Here is a 20893-nt window from a genome sequence, read left to right as displayed (position 1 = left end):
TTTATTGTAAAGAAAACAATTTATTAGAAATCTAAGATCTTAAAGTTGTGGGACTGCTGCAAGTTTTTTTTGAAATAAACTTCGTTACGCACGAACGCACACACGCGCTCATGATCGGTTACAGCAGTTGGCCGTTAAAGTGCTGTCATCTTAGCGTTTAGCAGACGCATCTCATCGTTCTACCAAACTGGTTAATACCATTATATAAAATAAAAAAGGGGGGGGGGTATAGGTGTGACCGAATATATGGGGGGGGTCCTACAAAAAAAAAAAAAAATGATTAAAACTGTGAGCTGGAGAAGAGCGAGCGGAGAATCCCTTTGGCTAAAAATCGTTAATAAAAACAATTCCACAATCCAGGGTTCAGTTTAGTTGGGGTACACACGGGGGTGGGGGGGGGTGGGGGGGGGGTGCCCTAAGTCACCAGATTCCAAAGGAGTTTAGTGGGGAAAAAAAAAAAAAAAAAAGCCCAGCGAGAAGCTCCAGCATTTGCTGCCCCCTTTACAACACGGACCACCGACAAAAGCCAACAGAAAACGCGTCCTTAGAAATTCTGCGGAAGGAAGACTATAAATGTGAGTGCAGCGCATCCCAGCCAACCCTGCCGAGCAGTCCTGGGCAGCGCACCCCCCCCAAATCTGACAGACCAACTCCAAAGCTCCAGTTCGCATGGTCGTTCATGGGGTCGGCCTTGTCTGAGCACAACACCTCGATTGTCAGGACATTTCGCACGGACGCCAGGTTTTGCGCACTGAACAACTGATTGTAGGGTCCGGCCGAAGGGGCTTCGATTGACGGCCTAAAGCTCGCGAGGTTTTAATAAAACGCACAAGTCCTCGGTTTGGTGACACTGCAGCAACGACGACGTTTGGCCTCGAGCGCTGCAGCTTTGCACAATTCCACCGAATTTGCTGACCTAATGTGGCAAAAGCATTCTGGACAACGCCGCCAGCAGGAGACCCTCCTCCTCCTCCTCCTCCTCGTGTCCAAAACGAAGGACACGACACGAAAGGAAAAGTGCAAACGCAAACTGGGAGGGTGAAGCACTCGGACCTGAGGAGGCAACATGTGATCATTTTACAAATCTTAAAAACACAAGTAAAACGTTAAAAAAAAAAAAAGAAAAGAAAGAAGCCATGCGAGGAACTAAAAAAGGTGTAAGGCAACACCAGGTTACCGGGCGGTCCGGTGTCGGGGTCTCCAATTCTTCAGCGGAACTTCCCTTGACGCAACAAAGAGTTAAAGAGTTTTGTTTTCTATGTTGTATGTACAGACTTACACACGCAAACACATGCCATACAAAGTAACGCCCGTGGAGCGGGTAGGGCCCGAGGTGGCACTTGGCCTCGCTCGCCCCCCTTTCTGCGCAGACCACCGAGTGTTTTTTTTTTTTTTTTTTTTGTACGCAATTCACAGCCGTTAACTGATGAGGGAATTTCTTCGGTTTCTTCTCGTACTTCTTCAGGGCTCATGTTTCTCAACCAAAAAAAAAAAATCAGTGCAAAAAAAATTTAAAAAAAAAAAAAAATCCCCAGTGAAGTAAAGCGAAACAAATCCCTTCGGAGACTCCAAGCCCACCCGTCCGTCCGTCTGTTCGCTCTCACGCCTCGACACTGCCGAAGTATCCCCTTCCGTACACTCAGAACAGGCAGATGGACGTTCCCAAGCGCCGAGTTCAAATTCATCTTAGGCTTGGGGCAGAACTTCTTCTACCTGGGCCTGGAAGAAAGTCTGAAAAATAAATTGGGGAGGAAAAAAATAAATAAATAAAAGTTGTTGAGCACACGAGCTTCCTGACATAAACGTGTAGGAGACGGCAGGCAGGCAGACGGTCACTGGGACGGAAGGAAAGGGAGAAAAATTAACAAAATTTTGGGGAAGGAAAACTGAGACTGCTGCACAACCACCAGCCCTCGGTCACTTTACTTTCAGATCTTTTGTCTGTCTGTCTGTCTCCATGTCCGTCTGTCTCTTTTCCACAACCTTCATTCTGATTGAGAGATTCATTTGGACTGTGCAGACCACGGACTGACTGCCACTCTGAGAGTCGTCAAATGTGCAAATCGGCCGGACGACTCACGTAGAAGTTGTGTGTGGTGGGATTTTAATTTTTTCTCTCCCTGGTGATGATACGGATGTGAGACATGGACCTGAGATGAAGACTGGATATCTTCACTGCTGTGTCTCTGTACAGCAGGGGTCTCCATCGCCAGTCCTGGAGAGCTTCTGTGAGTTTCATTCTAACTCTTTCCTTAATTAGTGACCAGTTTTTGCTGCTCATTAACTGTTTCCCTTTATTTTATTTTAACTGACTTTTCTTGAGACTCTGACCGCTTTTTTTTCCCTTAAATGTCACCTTTTGGACAAAGCTGACAGAGATGGGAGTAGATTCATACCTGGTGTCATGGATCGTGGACTATCTTATAGACAGACCTCAGTATGTGTGTCTCGGGAACTGCAGGTCTGACATTGTGGTCAGCAGCACAGGAGCACCACAGGGGACTGGACTTTATATACATCGGACTTCCAATACAACTCGGAGTCCTGCCACGTGCAAAAGTGCGCTGACGACACCGCTATGGTGGGCAGGAGGAGGAGTATAGGAACGTCATCAAGGACTTTGTTAAATGGTGCGACTCAAACCACCTACACCTGAATACCAGCAAAACCAAGGAGCTGGTGGTGGATTTTAGGAGCACCAGGCCCATCATGGACCCCGTGATCATCAGAGGTGACTGTGAGCAGAGGGTGCAGACCTACAAATACCTGGGAGTGCAGCTGGATGATAAATTAGACTGGACTGCCAATGTGCAAGAAAGGACAGAGCCAACTATACTTCTTTAGAAGACCGGCATCCTTCAACATCTGCAATAAGATGCTGCAGATGTTCTATCAGACAGTTGTGGCGAGCACCCTCTTCTACGCGGTGGTGTGCTGGGGAGGCAGCATAAAGAAGACGGACGCCTCACACCTGGACAAACTGGTGAGGGAGGCAGGCTCTATTGTGGGCACGGAGCTGGACAGTTTGACATCTGTGGCAGAGCGACGGGCGCTGAGCAGACTCCTGTCAATCATGGAGAATCCACTGGAGCCACTGAACAGGATCATCTCCAGACAGAAGAGCAGCTTCAGCGACAGACTGCTGTCACCGTCCTGCTCCACGGACAGACTGAGGAGATCGTTCCTCCCCCAAACAATGCGACTCTTCAATTCCACCGGGGGGTAAACGTTAACATTATACAAACTTATTGTCTGTTATACCTGCCTGGCACTCTCCACCTTGTGTTTTATCGCTCTTTAATTAATATTGTTTTTTATCAGTATGCTGCGGGAGGTTGAGGAGAATGCACCGATAGCACGTTGTCGCACCCACCACACGACAAACCACCTGAGGCCGTCCATTAATCTCAGTAATGTTAAACAAGGCTCCCCAACCAAATGTCTGCACCAGTGGCGACTGCTCTAAGACTACAAGGGAAGCTCCGCTTCCTCTACTATGTCAGAAAATAAATGCTTATACAGTAATCCCTCGCTACTTCGTGGTTCACTTTTCGCGGATTCACGACTTCGCGGATTTTATATGTAAGCATATCTAAATATATAACACGGATTTTTCGCTGCTTCGCGGGTTTCTGCGGACAATGGGTCTTTTTACTTCTGGTATTTGCTTCCTCAGTTTGTTTGCCCAGTTGATTTCATACAAGAGATGCTATTGGCGGATGGCTGAGAAGCTACCCAATCAGAGCACGCAGTTAAGTTCCTGTGTGCTGCTGATTGGCTCAGCGACGGAGTGCTGCATTAACCAGGAAGTCTCATCTCACTCATTCAGCATTAACGTGCTCTTGCTACTGCATTCAGGGGATTATCACCTTCATCATCATCATTTTTACTGCGCAGCATATTCATCACCATCATCACGTCATATATAGCTACGTGTACTTCGCTATACAGTAAGTGTAAACTTATCTACCGATTTCATATTGCTTAGCAGTTGTCCCTGTTATTAATAGAGTAAAGGGTGGGTTGTAAACAATACACGGAGGGTTTAAAAACGTCCAAATACACGCTAAATAATTAAATAAATATGGTGTCCCTACTTCGCGGAAATTCAGTTATCGCGGTCGGCCTTGGAACCTATCTCCCGCGATAAGTGAGGAATTACTGTATATGCACTGTCGTATTTATAGTGGTTTTAATAAAAGTGAACTAGAAAGCGTTCAACTTCATGACTAGCTCGTTCAGAATCAGGTATTTATTGTAGATTGTTTGACGCGATTTTCTTGTCATACATTTCCGTGCAGCGCAGCACGTTAAACCCTCCTGAAGCCCAGCTTCACTGGAGCTCTATGGACAAGCACAGAGGAGCTTTTTTCACTGCAGAAAAGCTGGACGGTGATTGGATAAATGCACCAAAATCGTCACTTCCAGGGCTTTTCTGGGAGTGAATGGAGCAGTGGGCGGGCCAGAACGCTGGGCTGCTGCATGATGATTGGAGGAGCTGTTTAAAGGGCGGAACCCCTTTTTTGATTGACAGCATTTGAAAGTGTGCTGAAAAGTTATGGCCATTTCTTTGACTCAGGGAGACTGAGAGCTGAACTTCAAGTACTATATTCAGATCATGACTTACAGGGGAGCAGGGGTAAGCTGTGTGATTTCTTGGTGTTTTTTAAAGACATGGAGTTGGATAGTGCAATGCCTTAGCTATACAAGCTGTTGTCGTTAGTGGCAACAATTGGCGCTACATCAGCAGGTGTAGAGAGGAGCTTCTCCTGTTTAAAACGAGTCAAGTCATACACCCGCAACACGATGGGCCAAGATCGTTTGGGCAACCTTGCTCTCCTGGCCATTGAGAGGAAACTGGTTAAGTCCCTGGAAAAGACGGCCAATTGGTACGACAGGGTCACAGACCATTTTCTGCAAAAGGAACGGAGGGCAGAATTTACGTACAAATAACATAATGAATTTTATGATGAAGGCCTAATATGAGCTTCCCCCGTTTCAAAAGCTATCAGCCACCACTGGTCTGCACCTAAAAGTGGTGTGTGAGGAGGAGATGATGATCAAGCAATCAAGCATTCGGAGTCATAGGGGTCTAAGCAAAGAAATCTGAAAAATTCAAAAATGTCTGAAAATGTGAACTTTTAATGTGCATATGACTGAATTTAGATGAAGTTCAAATGTGAAAATAAGAGCTCTAGTTTGTAGTGTGCCACAGGAGATGATTTTTGTGTGAAAATGCTTTTAATTGTATTGTTCCTATCAAGCTCTTTCAGGAAATATTGTGAAAACCAAATGGTATCTATCTTGGATGGGAAACTTGAGTTGATTAAGAAGGCTAATAATAAGGACAGCCATAATTCCTCTTACACACAGAAACAAAACCTGCCCACATGCTATTTCCAATCACACAAGACGGAACAAAATTGTTTGCGGAGTTTAGAAGTAAACCATTTTGTTATGGAAATACAAACAAAAGGAGGACATCAGTCAGTCTACACTATGTGATAAAACTGCTGAAGTCTGTGTGTGTAATCTGATTGGTCAGTTTGGCTTTGCTGACGCGATAGAAAGGGGAAGTGCAAGTGCGCGAGTAGGAGGGACGCTGAGAGTCGCCTTCAAACCCAGGAAGTATAAAAGTAGAGAAGAGATAAGCAAGTCGTCTCGATTTGAGAAGCAGACTTCACAGGAATGGCAAACATGAGAGGTTCAGACATACAAAGATGCCGAAGGTACACGTAGGACAAGAGATATCAAAGATATCAAATATTTTTGATTGTATTCCATTACCGGTCACATGGCTATTAAGGTAAAACCCACTACCCCTCTATGCTGCATTTAGCAGTCCAAGCAGCTTTACATTTTCATGCAGTTCTCAGGCATTCCCGTTTGCTCCCGAGCAGCCACTTTACTTACTGTAGTTTATCTTCCAGCAAATTGAGGCGCTGTCTGTCAACATATCGAGAGAAAAGAGATAACAAGCTGGCCGGTGTGAAGGCTGGTCTGGCGAGGCTTGCAGCCGGGATCTTTAACAGCTCACGGGTGACTCCAAAAACCAACTCGGTCCTGACAAACACACAGCAAACACTGAGCGGTAAAGAAATTCAGTATGACGGCAGCAACAAACCTGCCTCAGGCAGAAAGAACATAACCCTGATGGGACAGTCCATCATAAGCTGAGACGAGGTCTACACAGCAGCATCTGTCCAAGCTGTAACTTTAACACAAGGAGCTAGTTTCTTATAAAATGAGTTGAGACTAATTGTGGACCCCCCACTTAGACTTAAAGGAAAAGGTTCTTTGGTTGCTTACCAGCGATTGTCTTCCATTAGTTCACTGGTGTCGTCAGAACTCTGTAGCCTTTCTCCCTCACTGAGAATGAAGTATAACAATGTCAGGCCAAACTGAAGGGAAAAAAAGTGAGACGCACTGTTACAGAAGACGTGTGACAAGAGTGCATACTCCTCCAGATCTGCAGTATTACAAAACAAACAGAATCTCCACATTTTCTTCTAATAAATTAAAATTAAAAAAAAAAAAAAAAGTGATGCTTCCTGAAAGTTTTGGTTCTGACAATGAGACCATCAGAGAAGCATCTGCTGATCCTAAGGACTTGTTAGTCCACATTGAGCCCCGATGCTTAAATAGACACTTCTCTACTTGATAGGTAATATAGGAGATACTGTAGTGATCCACTGCACGACACCGGACTGTTCTGAAAGTGCAAGGCCGGCCACAAGTGGTGGCCTGTTTTTTTTGTCAGCGGCCATGACACTTGAGCTTCAGTACAGGTCATCCAACCTGAAGCTAAGCATTTTTGGGCCAGGCTAATACCGGGATGGGAGACCACCTGGGAAAAGCGTGGGTTGCTGCTGGAAGAGATGTTGGTGAGGCCGGCAGGGGACGCTTACCCTGTGATCTATGTGTGGATACCAATGCCCCAGTGCAGTGACAGGGACAGTGTTCTGTAAAAATGATGTCATCCTTCGGGCGAGGCGTAAAACCACAGTCCTGCCTCTCTGATTACTGAAGAGCCCTGGACATACTTTGTTAAAACAAGTAGGGTGGATGCATGGATAGATGGATGCATGGATAGATGCATAGATGCATGGATAAATAGATGTGAAAGGCACTATATAATAAATAGATGTGAAAGGCACTATATGATAGATAGATAGATAGATAGATAGATAGATGTGAAAGGCACTATATAATAGATGTGAAAGGCACTATATAATAGATAGATAGATAGATAGATAGATAGATAGATAGATAGATAGATAGATGTGAAAGGGACTATATAATAGATAGATAGATGTGAAAGGAACTATATAATAGATAGATATGAAAGGCACTATATAATAGATAAATAGATGTGAAAAGCACTACATAATAGATAGATAGATGTGAAAGGCACTATATGATAGATGTGAAAGGCACTATATAATAGATAGATAGATAGATAGATAGATAGATAGATAGATAGATAGATAAATGTGAAAGGCACTACATAATAGATGTGAAAGGGACTATATAATAGATAGATAGATGTGAAAGGCACTATATGGTAGACAGATAGATAGATAGATAGATAGATAGATAGATAGATAGATAGATAGATAGATAGATAGATAGATAGATAGATAGATAGATAGATAGATAGATACTTTATTAATCCCAAGAGGAAATTCACAAATTCACCCTAATTTTAGCCTACATGCTGGCTAAAAGAATGCCCACCACGGCCTAGTCATTCTGGCCCCCTAATCATCGCCTGTGTCTAACTGGCTCTCTCTTTCATCCTTTCACTACTTAAGAGCTAAGGTGTGGCGAGTGTACAGGTGCAAAATGGCTGCCGTTACATCAACCAGGTGGGTGCTACACACTGGTGATGGGTGGTTTCCCCCCCCCCCCCTGTAAAGCACTTTGAGTAGTGAGAAAAGTGCAATATAGATGTACTGAATTATTATTATTATTGTTTCTTTTGGACACAACAGGAGTAAGTTTTAGAAATTAAAATGTATGAGAATTTATCATTAAACATTACCGCATTTTAATACTAATCTACAAGTGGAGAACACCACCACTGAGTGGACCGGACATGTGTGATGTCGTGGGTATTGCAGACAACAGCTACACTCTACTGGATCAAATATCAAAACGAGTGTCTTCATTGGAGGTGAAAGGGTGTGAAGTAGGGAACATCCCGTCTCCTATTTGGCTAATCTTCCTTTATCCTGCACCTTGAGAGGGTTAGGAGTTGCTTTCTCGTAAACAAAGATCTAAAGCCATGTTTACTTGCTATGAGAAATAGTAGAAATGCAATGTTCCTGGTGGGAAACGTCACACAAATGCTCAACTTTCAACTGCTGTTTGTGCAACTCAAGCAGCAGCCAACAGGAATCTTGCATTTCTGCCGGAACTTCACACAGAATTGCAAGTGAGGAGAACAAACCAGGATGGTGATGCATCACAACTGGTAACCCCGAAACCTCCCATAACTCAAGAACACAGCGTTATTTAGATACACAAGGGATAACATGCGCCAAGCTGCATGACCAACTACAATGGCAGGAATGTCGAGAAATGGCGCATGCACACAGCTTCCCCACACAAAGGAGCAGCTCGTCAGACGTTTACCTTGCTCTGAAGCACCCTTGTCAGCTGCTGATTTGTGTTGGAGTTGTTCAGTTCTGTTGCCCCAGAGAGCCCACTGAGGTCCTGCAGCAGGTCTGTCAGCTGCCCACTTGGCAGATGGTGGATCACAAGGGAGCAGGGCTCAATCAGCCATGGCAGCACCTGAGACAGCAAGGGGAATGGGAAAATAAAAAGAACAGTAGATGGGTGAGTAAATCCTTTAACAAGACGAAACCAAAGCCACAGAGAATTAAAAGAAGGCTGCTCTTGAACATCAATTGGAGAGACTCCAAAGTGAGCAGAACAGTGCAGGTGAAAGGAAGATGACAAGAAAGACAAGGAGAGACAAGCTACCAGAGCTGCTGGATCTAGAGAGGCCCGTAATCTGAACATTCCTTGCAATTCTCACCTCGTCTACTCCATCCTTCTTTAAGATATATGGAAGGTTTCTGGCGATTGCTGTGAGGACGACTCCTGCCTGTTCTATACTAAGGTACGTAATTAGCCTGCCAATCAGACGCTTTCCTTTACGAATGCACATGACTTGCACTAAGTGATCATCTGGGAACCTGAAAAATATAAAAATTAATTACTGTCGTTACCACACAGAACTACCACCACATTAATGAAATAAGAAGCCATGTGCAGCCCATGTCAAAGCACACTGGCTTGAGAACCATGAAAAGATTACCACTGTGGCATCTGTTACTGTTATGACTGATCAAGTGGGGTTCAACCTGATGCCCTCATATTGGCCATTCTGCACTCGTAGACCTGCGTGTGACTCACAATTTAACATTAGCAGAGCTGCAAGCTAAAAACTCTGTACAGGCCCAATCACTCAGCTCAATTTAAAAGCAGGACACACTGAAGGAGCATTGACACATGAACTTCAAGTAATGAAAGAGACAGCAATCTAGTGAGGGCAAATGTTTGTGTTCAATCTTCATGCACACTTGCTGGAGGTGGCAAAGACCGACCTGCTGTTCCTGGTGTCTGTGGACTTGCCTCGGAGATTCTCAAACATGTCCATGATTTTAGACTTCCGCTGTTCTAATAAGGCTTCCTTCTCATCGTCTGGAGTCTGGACGTACTTTTTCTCAAAGTCCTGAATGTCCAGCAAGAGGCTGTATGTCTGCATGAATAAGATGAGCCACAATCAAGAAAGAAAACAAATAAGAAGGTGGTACACTCACAAATTTAAAACACAGCTGAACCTTGTTTACATTTTACTGGTAAAACATCATGAATAACTAACTATAGGATATAAAATACTCTGCACTTGTGAGAGTATTAATACCGCTACTACTGCAGAATGTTACAAAGGCCTATGGTCCTTATGTGCTCAAGTATTGTGGCTTGGCTTGGAGATGACAGAGAACAACACCTGAGACCAGACTGCCCTTCTACTGGACTGAAAACAAAGACCCTCTACTCCTTCGATTACGTTATCATTTCTAGAATTAGTGGAGACACAGATGATGGCAGGTAACAAGTAAGCTTTTTGCTTGTATGGAGAGAGGCAGGATCATTTGTTTGCACTCTCACAGAGCCACATTTTAGTCTAGTGTCTGCTGTGATATATAGAAGACAGAAATTAGGAGTTAATACTTGTCTGGCACCAAGAGGAGTGGACATCCTTTTCATATAAATTGTAAAATGTGTAACTCCATGAGATACGATCAGCCACCCCTCCTACCAACACTCAGGGTAGATAGGTAGTCAAGAGCCTGGAGCAAAGACCAAATATTCAGCAGTCTAAACAAACCTAAGGGGTTCAACAAAGTGGGAAAAAAAAAATCTAACATGACTTCTTTTACAGGACAGGCTTTCATTGCAAAGGTCATGGAAGTCAGCTTTAAAATGAGCTAACTACGTAAGCCCAGTTTTTCCAAACGGGTTGATATTAAAACCGAGCAGCAAGACCAAAACCAGGCTCTGTGTGGCATAATGTAGAAGGTTAAGTACATAAATAAATTAGGTTTATAGGGTCTGTAGTGTCGTTATTGTCACACGTACAGAGATTACTTGCATGTGGTAATCAACATGCTACAAGTCGTCACTTGTGTTCAAGTCCAGCGAGTAAACTGAAATGGTACCAAGATAAGCCAGAGGTTAAAAAAAAATAGTTAAGGTTATTAAAAACTGAACAATAATGCATTTTTCGGACTTACACAAACGGTCTTTTCAAGGAACAAGTAATTGGTTAACAACTTGGCAGCGTTCTGCAGCTATGGAGGTTACGAAAAGCCTTGAAAGCTAATGAAAACAATTCCTGCAGGTGTCCTGATTTTTGTTGATTACTTGCTAACCTTCTGTCTGTGTAAAAGCAGTGCTGAAACAAACCACGGCTGCGCCCTTAGAGAATAATTTAGATAATGTTGCACTGTAAGTTGTTATCTTAATGTCAAGAAAAAAAGCAATTAACAAAGAAAGACTGGCTTGTGGTCCTTATGTGCTCAAGGATTGTGGCTTAGTTACACCAACTGTGGCGGTGAGAGAGAAGAAACAACTGAGACCGTGTGTGTGTGTGTATTATATATATACTAGGGGGCTTCGCTCGCCAACCCCTGGTGTTGGGAATGACAAAGAGCGTGATGTATGAATGAGATATAGAATAGTGTGAAGGTGTAGATGATGCAAATAGAAAGCAAACAATAAAGTGTGTGGCACAGTGTAAAGGTTTATATGAAAATTTCTTTGTAAACGCTGTTTAAGTGTAAAAGGTAATTCCAGGTCAGAACTTGTAAGGTCATTTAAGATGGTTATTGTTGTGATCAGAGTCAAGTTTGTCAGAGCTTAGAAAGAGTTGTGTCTCTCCAGGAAGTAATGGAATGACTTGGGTATTTATGTTTTCCACATTAATATTTTTTGGACCTAATATAGTGCGTTGTGTTAAAAGGGGCATTTGGTCTAATGAGATTGCTGTTCCAAATCTGTCTGTAACTAAGTCGTCGCAGATAAAGGCTTGAGGAATTGTAATAATATGTGCCTGAAGTCCAGCTGTATTGGTGAGTGTATCATCTCTCAGTTGTAATAAGCAATTGTTATGATCTGGTTCTGGACATCGTATCTTTTTTACTAACTGTATCTTTTGAAAGCAATGCCAATTGTCTGCGTATTTTAAGGTGCACTGAACAATAGCTGAGTGCATGGCATGTGTAAGAATAGCTAATCACTGTCTAAAATCTCCTCCTAATAAAAGTACCTTTCCTCCAAATCGAATATTATTATTCATAAACGTTTGTAGAAGTTTATGAATGGTGTTGAGTAAGTGACTTCATGCCATTGTACATTCATCAATAAACAACATTTTTTCAAGACGCATGTCACGTGCAGTGCCACCGTTAATGTTCATAGTGGATACCGATTTGTAGGATCTAATGCAGTTGATAAAGATTTCACTTTCAGGTACATCGTCAGTTATAAGCTTCTGTAGATATTCAGTATATGAATGTAAAGAAGGCAGTCTAATTTGACCCTTTTGACAACAACGTGTAAATGTATTACTTGTATTGCCAGTTGTTTCTTCAGGGAAGTGAACTGAATGACAATGATTGCAAATGACATTCATTAATCCGAATGAATTTTCCTGGTGTATGTTTTCCTCGTGCCGTTTGAGAGGCGCGTTGTTGCATGTGTAGTATTTGGGACGTGTTGTTTTGGAGCTGTAATCGATTTGCCTGTGCTGTGTGAGAAGCCCGTTGTAGCCTTCCTTGCCGTTAACGTATGTCTGAGACGGGAGGTGTTTCGTTTTGAATCCGTGCCTGTTGCGATGCAGCACTTTGATTGATAGATTGCGTCATGTGGATCTAGGATGTAGATTTGTGCATATTTGCGTTGTTGATTTGTTTCAGGGTGCACTGTTCCAATGCGATGCAGTACTTGTGCACATATGGGAAAGTAGTATGGGCCATTGCCTTTTGGTGGCCTGATATTTACTCCATTAGATGCAAAAGCAAATGAACTATTGTAGGATCTAACGCAGTTCATAAAGTTTTTACTTTTAGGTACATCGTTAGTTAGAAGCTTTAGTTGAGCTTTGCGTTTTTGGAGTCGAGACATTTTTTCTTTTAGAAATATGGATAAGTAATAAGGAGTATTGCACTCACTGTTAATATGGAGCCTTTTCTGCGGTTGAACGGTTAATAGTGCCTTATTGTAATGAGATCCACCTATGCTGCATAGCCGTCTATTTTGTTGTTTCTTTCGTGTTCGTGTGTTTGTTCCTGTTATCCTTTCCTTTTCGTTTTGTACCCGTGACCGTGTATTCATGACTTGTTTCTTTCTCAGCATGCGAAATATGGACAAGTAATAAGGAGGATCGCAGTCACTGTTAATATGTTTCCTTTTCTGCAGTTGAACGGTTAATAGTGCTTTATTGTAAGGAGATCCACCAATGCTGACACCTATGTTGTCTAGTGTGAAGGTGTTGATGTTCACTTTAGAATATGTGGCTTTGGGTGTCACTTCTTATGGATGTGTGTGTGTGTGTGGGGGGGGGGAGGGGTGGGTTGAGGATTGTTGTCGCGCGAGCGTCTTCTTTCTTTTTGTGTTCCTGTGTCTTGTTGAATCCCCCTCTTTGTGTGTATCCCATCCCTTGCTTGTAGGGTCTGTGGGGTGGTTGTGTGTTCTTTTTTTTGTGTTCCATGGGCTTGTTGAATCCCCCTCTTGGTGTGTGTCCCGTCCGGTGCCTGTAGGGGGGGGGGGGGGGAAGGGGGGGGGTGCCTTGCTGTTGTGCGCGAGCCTCTTTTTTTTTTTTTTTTTTTGGGTCTAGTTTCGTGTGCAATGTGTTTCGTGCTTTGCTTGCGTTTGACTACTTTTTTATGTGCCTTTTCCTTTTTTCGGTGGGCCTCATTTCTCCTTTATTGTCTTTTTTCTGTGCTCACTCCTTTTTTCTGTGGTCTTGTCCGCCTCTCGCGGCCCCTCATCCGCCTCTCGCGGCCTCTTTTGTCCCCCTCTCGCGGCTCCTCATCCGCCTCTCGCGGACTCTTTTTGCGCCTGCGCAGTACGTCTTTTTGCGGCTACAGCCCATGGCCGGATGTCCCTGCGTCCATCCGGTTTAGCATTCTCGGTTAGTAATATGGATATATATATATAGATATATATAGATATATATAGATATATATATATATATATATATATATATAGAGAGAGAGAGAGAGAGGGTGGTCCCGATCTAACTATGCAATTATTGCATTGCATTAAAAGTTGCATAGTTGCATCTGGACCACCCTGTATATGTGTGTGTGCATATATATATAGGACCTGCATGGAGAGCTCCTTTGACCGCATGTTGTCTGTTCACAGCAAAATCTTCCACATGCAAGCACCACACCTCAAATCAACTCCAGGCCTTTTATCTGCTTAATTGATAATGACATAATGACGGACTTGCACACACCTGCACATGAAATAGCCTTTGAGTCAATTGTCCAATAACTTTTGAGCCCCTGAAATGAAGGGATTGTGTTAATAAAATGCTTTAGTTGCCTCACATTTTTATACAATCGTTTTGTTCACCCCACTGAATTAAAGCTGAAAGTCTGCACTTCAACGGCATCGGAGTTGTTTCATTTAAAATTCATTGTGGTAATGTACAGAACCAAAATGAGAAAAAAGGTGTCTCTATCCAAATATTTATGGACCTAACTGTATGTATATTATATATATATATATATATATATATATATAATGAATGCCAAGCAGTTATATGGGAATAATGTATTTTTTTTCTTTTTAACAATATTTTCATCTTGATTTTCATTCTACTTTTCTAGGTGTTCCAATTGATTAATTAATCCATTATTTACTAATCAGTGGGCCTGATGCTAAAGTACGTGCAGCCTTTGATTATTGTGTGTTGTTTGCCCAGCGTGTCTCCTCTGCTCATTTTTAATTGTCATTAATATGATACAAAGAAGGGGAAAAACTACACAGAGAAAGGGCAAAATATAATGAAATCAAGAGAGAGTTAAGCATTTAATTTTATAGCAAAAGCACACATATTTCTAAATGTCTTAAAAATGTAAAAATCATGCTGCTGTGCTTTTCTGAATGTGGAATAAATGAAAAATAATACCAGCTAATGAAATGAGACGAGTGCTATCAAGTGTTGTCAATGATTAGGACTCTGGCTGGCACAGAAACCTGCAGCCACAGGGGGTCCCCAGGACCGAGGTTGGGAAACACTGGTCAACAACCTCTATAAAAGTACCATTTTGGTAATTTCTTATTGTGCAGAATTTTTTCAATTAAATTTTATAACAGGTATGTATGTAAATGAAAGACGATCAATGCAGCGGTTTCAGACATCCGCAGTAGGTCTTGGAACTCCTCACCCATTCATAGTGGTCTCCTACTGTACACGGACATTGGCAGTGGTTCCTGGCCCAGGAAAGACTCGTTTTTTTATTTGCCAATTTTACCAGTGGCTTTCTTTCTGCCACTCGAACCGTTAAACCTGCAGCTTGACGTCTTGGCCTTGGAATCACTGCAGACTTTTCTCCAGCCTAACTGGAGTTTTTATTTTTTTTGTGTTTTCTGTACTCCTGGCCATTCGATGTTTTCTTTGTTACATACTGTATAACATTATTGCCTAATCTGGTTTAATATTAACAACTTTGTTTCATTTCATTTTGTAAAGCACTCTGAGCTACACTGTTTGCATGAGAACATGTTCTATCGAAAAATGTTGTGGTTGTTCTCTCCACAGCTGAAAATGGCCCTGCTTTACTCCAACCACTATTAAGCTGTGCTTGAAGCTGCTGTCCTGTGAGGCACCCATCACGCCAACTCTCAGAAACTTGTCTTCCTATTCTGTTGTGGCTTTGGGGCTGCCAGACCTGTTCCTGTCAGTTTCCTCCAGATTCCAAGTGCCTTTTGATGGTGTAAACTAGACTTGATAATGCTTTGGCCGCCTTTGAAATTTCTCTGAAAGAAAGACTTACACTTTTAAGGGTTTGAATGTTCTCTCCGTCTCACTTTAACTGCCTTTTTCTCACCATTATGACAGCAAGTGACCAGTGCACTATTGCCCAAGTAATGCTCGTAGGGTGTAGCACCACAGTTTGTCCCAAAACTGCCTTCATACAGACAGAGAGGTTGAAAGTATTCCACAGCAATCTGTGCTTCATCTGATAAGAAAGGGCTGACACCTCTGCAGAGACTTCTTCAGAGAAAATGGAATCCAAATTCATCTTAGACTGGTAAACACAAACTGAGACAGAATATGGCACCTATAAGCATGCACTGGATCTGTAACTGGATCAGACTTTGATTCAGTCACTAAAAGTTATATCTTCCTTCAAAACAACCTGCATTCATCTTTTCTGTCTCCTGGAGAGCTCAGATCTGATGAGTCGCTCTCTTTGGGGTAAAAATCCACCCAATCTATGTGGAGCAATACGCTCACAAATTTTCTTTGGCCTGAAAGCTACTCTGCATAGAACCTTGGGGATGGACGTCCTTGATTAGCTTTAATATCCACTCTGCCAAGTCAAGCTGTATGCCAGGGACTGAGCCCAGTCTAAGGAGCAGCACTATTTCAAAAAGAGACCTTCAATGCCAACAACCTTTTCCAAAATGAGTAACACTTGCAGAAGACACAGCAAAAAAGCCTAAGGGCAGGTTCATACTTCAAGCTCAGAACGCTTGCATACACGCATCATGGCTGCAATGCACTCCCAGTGTTCTTCTGAGCATGTCATCAGAAATTACCGGTAAAAGTATGGGTGGTGTATGTGTTCACGTTTTGGTACGTCACGTCAGCATTGTTGTTTACTATCAACATGTGACAGCAGGCTTGCAGCTCCAACAGGATCATTGTGTGTGCTTCGACGTGGTGAAGCAAATTGTCAAACGTAAATGCTGACATGTAAAGGTCTTCATGGTGTTTTTCTTTATCCATTTCTCACACAGGCAATACAAGCGTCGCATATTCCCCATCGAAATGACACAATACATTTAAAGGACTCACACACCATCTTTCTGTGTCGCTGTTGCCGTCTTTGAATCCGAATGAAAAGAATTTTTATTTTTAATGTCTTACTTCCCTCAACTCAAAACACTGCAAAACCAGACATTGTTTTCACACCATGAGGAATTCTCGCACTGCCACCTGGTGTACAGTAATCCCTCGCTATATCGCGCTTCGCCTTTCGCGGCTTCACTCTATCGCGGATTTTATATGTAAGCATATTTAAATATATATTGCGGATTTTTTACTGGTTCGTGGACAATGGGTTTTTTAATTTCTGGTACATGCTTCCTCAGTTGGTTTGCCCAGTTGATTTCATACAAGGGACGCTATTGGCAGATGGCTGAGAAGCTACCCAACTTACATTTCTCTCTCTCTTGCGCCGACTTTCTCTGATCCTGACGTAGTGGGAGTGAGCAAGGGGGCTGTTCCCACACCTAGACGATAGGGACGCTCGTCTAAAATGCTGAAAGATTATCTACACGTTGCTACCTTCTGTGTGCAGCTGCTTCCTGAAGCGACATGCTGCACGGTGCTTCACATACTTAAAAGCTCGAAGGGCACGTATTGATTTTTCACTGTTTGTTTTTCTCTCTCTCTCTCTCTGCTCCTGACGGAGGGGGTGTGAGCTGCCGCCTTCAACAGCTTTGTACCGGCGGTGCTTCGCATACTTAAAAGCCAAACAGCCCTATTGATTTGTTTGCTTTTCTCTCTCTCTCTGACATTCTCTGCTCCTGACGCGCACTCCTTTGAAGAGGAAGATATGTTTGCATTCTTTTAATTGTGAGACGGAACTGTCATCTCTGTCTTGTCATGGAGCACAGTTTAAACTTTTGAAAAAGAGACAAATGTTTGTTTGCAGTGTTTGAATAACGTTCCTGTCTCTCTACAACCTCCTGTGTTTCTGCGCAAATCTGTGACCCAAGCATGACAATATAAAAATAACCATATAAACATATGGGTTCTACTTCGCGGATTTTCTTATTTCGTGGGTGGCTCTGGAACGCAACCCCCGCGATGGAGGAGGGATTACTGTAATCCTCCAGATTTACTTAAAAGTACGCACACAAGTATGGGCAGAACACTGCTGGCCTGGCGGCAGCGTCCTCAACTTCATGCGTTACGTATGCATAGTTAAGTATATCCCTGGCCTAACAGTGAGCTGAAGGAGGCAGCATCATACCACGCTACAGACAATGGATCATGTAGCAAAGACCAAGAGTTCACTCCGACACAAGGGGAGTCCTCCATGTGAACCTGGAGCAGCAACTTTTTAAATTGCAAAGAACGAATCATTTGCGGGTCCCATTCTTCAACTGATGTCTGGAGATCTTTTGCCATTTGTAGAATGGTCGTGAGACGCTCGAGAGTTAGCACAGCACCCAGGAGCTTAAACGCCAATAGCGTCCCTTGTTTGAATTCAAATGCGTCCCTTGTTTGAATTCAAATGGGCAAATCAACTGAGGAAACACATGTACTGTAGACCGCAGACATCCGCGAAGCAGTGAAAAATCCATGGTATATATTCACATATGCTTACATTTAAAATCCGCGATGGAGTGAAGCCACGAAAGACGAAGCGCGATATAGCGAGGAATCACTGTATATGCAGTTATCATATTCCTGTAACTCTTCTGTTTATCAATAAATTGTTTTTTCATTTCTTAAAATGAGTGGGCTCCAGTTACCTTGACTTAAATCTAGCGGACGGAAACAGCTCCTTCCGGAAGAAAGGTGGAATCTTACCAGTAAATTTAATGAATTATTGGCATTACCAATGGCAAAACTTTACTGATTAATTAACATGGATCAATTCTTTTTCTCACATCACTCATTACCCATTTCTCTACATATCTTGAATGTCAGAAGAGCCTACCTTCTCAATTGTGTAAAGGATCTGGCGCCTCTTATTCCAAACCTGTTTCTCTCGTTTCTCCTGTAAAATAAGAATAGAATGTTTAGAGATCGTGATGCCAGCTCTTGTAAACAAGACATTCCAGATCCTGGGCTTCTGTTAGAATGTCAAGCATTCAATGTGTTGTGCAATTTGTTAAGCAGCACCTGACTGCCACGGAAACCGCCGCCAACAGAAAAAATGAAATAGGGTTTCAGTTCAGTTTGTCTCGATGGAAAGTGTTAATTTGTGATGCTGTACTGCTCTTAACGTACTTTCAAAACTAGTACACTTGAAACAGCGAGTCTCACTACATATGTAATGTGTTCATCAGAATGATTCAGCCATAATTTATTGCAAGCACTGTTCCAGAGCACCACTTAATGGCTCCCTGATGGCCAGATTTCTGTTGGGTTCCCATCACTCATGACTAAATTTTGACATTTTCTCATTTTCAAGCGGTTGTTCTTGCATTAACTTCTAAATGACCAACTTCACGCTCCTTCAATACTCATATATACACTGCCTGGCCAAAAAAAAAGGTCACACACTCTAATATTTCATTGGACCGCCTTTAGCTTTGATTACGGCACACACTCGCTGTGGCATTGTTTCGATAAGCTTCTGCAATGTCACAAGATTTAGTTCCATCCAGTGTTGCATTAATTTTCCACCAAGATCTTGCATGATGGGTGCATCACTTCATCTGCCGCTCTTCTCACCCTGATGCGCCCATCACTCTGGAACAGGGTAAATCTGGACTCATCAGACCACATGACCTTCTTCCACTGCTCCACAGTCCAATCTTTATGCGCCCTAGCAAATTGAAGCCTTTTTTTTCCGGGTTTGCCTCACTGATAAGTGGTTTTCTTACGGCTACACAGCTGTTTAGTCCCAATCCCTTGAGTTCCCTTCACATTGTGCGTGTGGAAATGCTCTTACTTTCACTATTAAACATAGACCCGAGTTCTACTGTTGTTTTTCTTCGATTTGATTTCACCAAACGTTTAAGTGATCGCCGATCACGATCATTCAGGATTTTTTTCCAGCCACATTTCTTCCTCGAAGACGATGGATCCCCTCTATCCTTCCAGTTTTTAATAATGCGTTGGACAGTTCTTAAGCCAATTTTAGTAGTTTCTGCAATCTCTTAGATGTTTTCTCTGTTTGATGCTTGCCAATGATTTGACTTTTCTCAAACAGACTAACATCTTTTCCACGACCACGAGATGCGTCTTTCGACATGGTTGTTTAAGAAATGAGAAGCAACTCATTGCACCAGTTGGAGTTAAATAACTTGTTGCCAGCTGAAAGATAATCGCCCATGCAGTAGTTATCCAATAGGAGGCTCGTACCTATTTGCTTAGCTAAATCCAGGTGGCGACTTTTTTTTTTAGCCAGGCAGTGTACTTTGTAGCACGCGGCTGAGGGTGGTACCCAGCCGGGACGCCCAAGAGGACCGGAGGACGGCTCACGCCTCCTCCAGACTACGAGGGTGCGACCACCCTGGTTGCTGTGGGGGCCACGGGTACAGAGCTTTGAAGCTCAACCCTGTAGGGGCTCGTGGTCAACGCCAGGGGGCGCCCCCAATGCCTGGAGTGCCCTGGACCTTAGCACTTCCGCCACACCAGGAAGTGCTGGGGGGGGAAAGAGGAGCAGGGACACCCGGAGTGCTTCTGGGGATGCAGCTGGCACTTCCGCCACACTGGGGCGTGTCGGTGGAAGATTGCTGGAGCACATCCAGGGGAACAATAAAAGGGGCTGCCTCCCTTCATTCAGGGCTAGAGTCGGGTGGAAGAGGACAAGGTCTGGAGGAGAGAGAAGGAGGTGGCCTGAAGAAGAGGCATAGTGTGGTGTTGGCCTGGACTTTGGGGGAGTCTGTGGGCTGTGTGGTACTTATTATTGTAAATATTAGGAGTTGTAAATAAACGTGTGGTGGTGAATTTACCATGTCTACCTGTCTGTGTCCGAGGCTCGTTCCACAACTTTAATATTCCAACTGATCATTGCACCTCTGTAGGCTCTTCCCAGAGTCCAACTATGGAGTTTAACTATATTTTGCCTAATTTTGTGTTTCTTAGTATTAGTTTCCCCACATGTACAAAGCACTTTTGTGATGAGGTTTGCTATAAAAGACATGACATTAAATGAACATTAATTGATTAAATGCTCTAGTCCCAAAATATAAGTAACCTGTTAAATTTTCCACATGCTGGATCAGGATTCTCCAGTTCCATTTTACTGCTAACACAACTAGATGGCAAATTTTGTTGTCACTTAACACATTGTGACGGGCGGCCGGGACACCCCTGCTGCATATGTTCCGGGGGAGCAACCATGGGCAGCTCAATACCTCCCCCAGGACGCTTGGTGGCAGCCTCCCTGGC

General features: G+C 43.2%; 1 protein-coding gene across 4 annotated transcripts in view; it reads right to left on the bottom strand.

The window, feature by feature from the left end:
• patl1 (PAT1 homolog 1, processing body mRNA decay factor) overlaps nucleotides 1-20893 on the bottom strand; it is a 90963-nt gene continuing 70070 nt past the window's right edge. For 2 of the 4 annotated variants that reach the window (XM_028812405.2, XM_028812406.2), the window contains 7 exons: nucleotides 18489-18548; nucleotides 9615-9769; nucleotides 9044-9203; nucleotides 8638-8796; nucleotides 6310-6401; nucleotides 5914-6063; nucleotides 1-1731 (listed from right to left, as the gene is read on the bottom strand). In XM_028812405.2, coding sequence (XP_028668238.1) covers nucleotides 1710-1731; nucleotides 5914-6063; nucleotides 6310-6401; nucleotides 8638-8796; nucleotides 9044-9203; nucleotides 9615-9769; nucleotides 18489-18548 — 798 coding nt within the window. In that variant the 3' untranslated portion in view covers nucleotides 1-1709. Of the gene's footprint in view, nucleotides 1732-5909; nucleotides 6064-6309; nucleotides 6402-8637; nucleotides 8797-9043; nucleotides 9204-9614; nucleotides 9770-18488; nucleotides 18549-20893 lie in introns of those variants that run through there. The other 2 variants (XM_051932416.1, XM_051932415.1) reach the window with 2 other exon arrangements.

This window comes from Erpetoichthys calabaricus, chromosome 10 (genome assembly GCF_900747795.2).
Source record: "Erpetoichthys calabaricus chromosome 10, fErpCal1.3, whole genome shotgun sequence".
NCBI lineage: Eukaryota > Metazoa > Chordata > Cladistia > Polypteriformes > Polypteridae > Erpetoichthys > Erpetoichthys calabaricus.
This window is presented reverse-complemented; position numbering and strand designations above follow the sequence as displayed.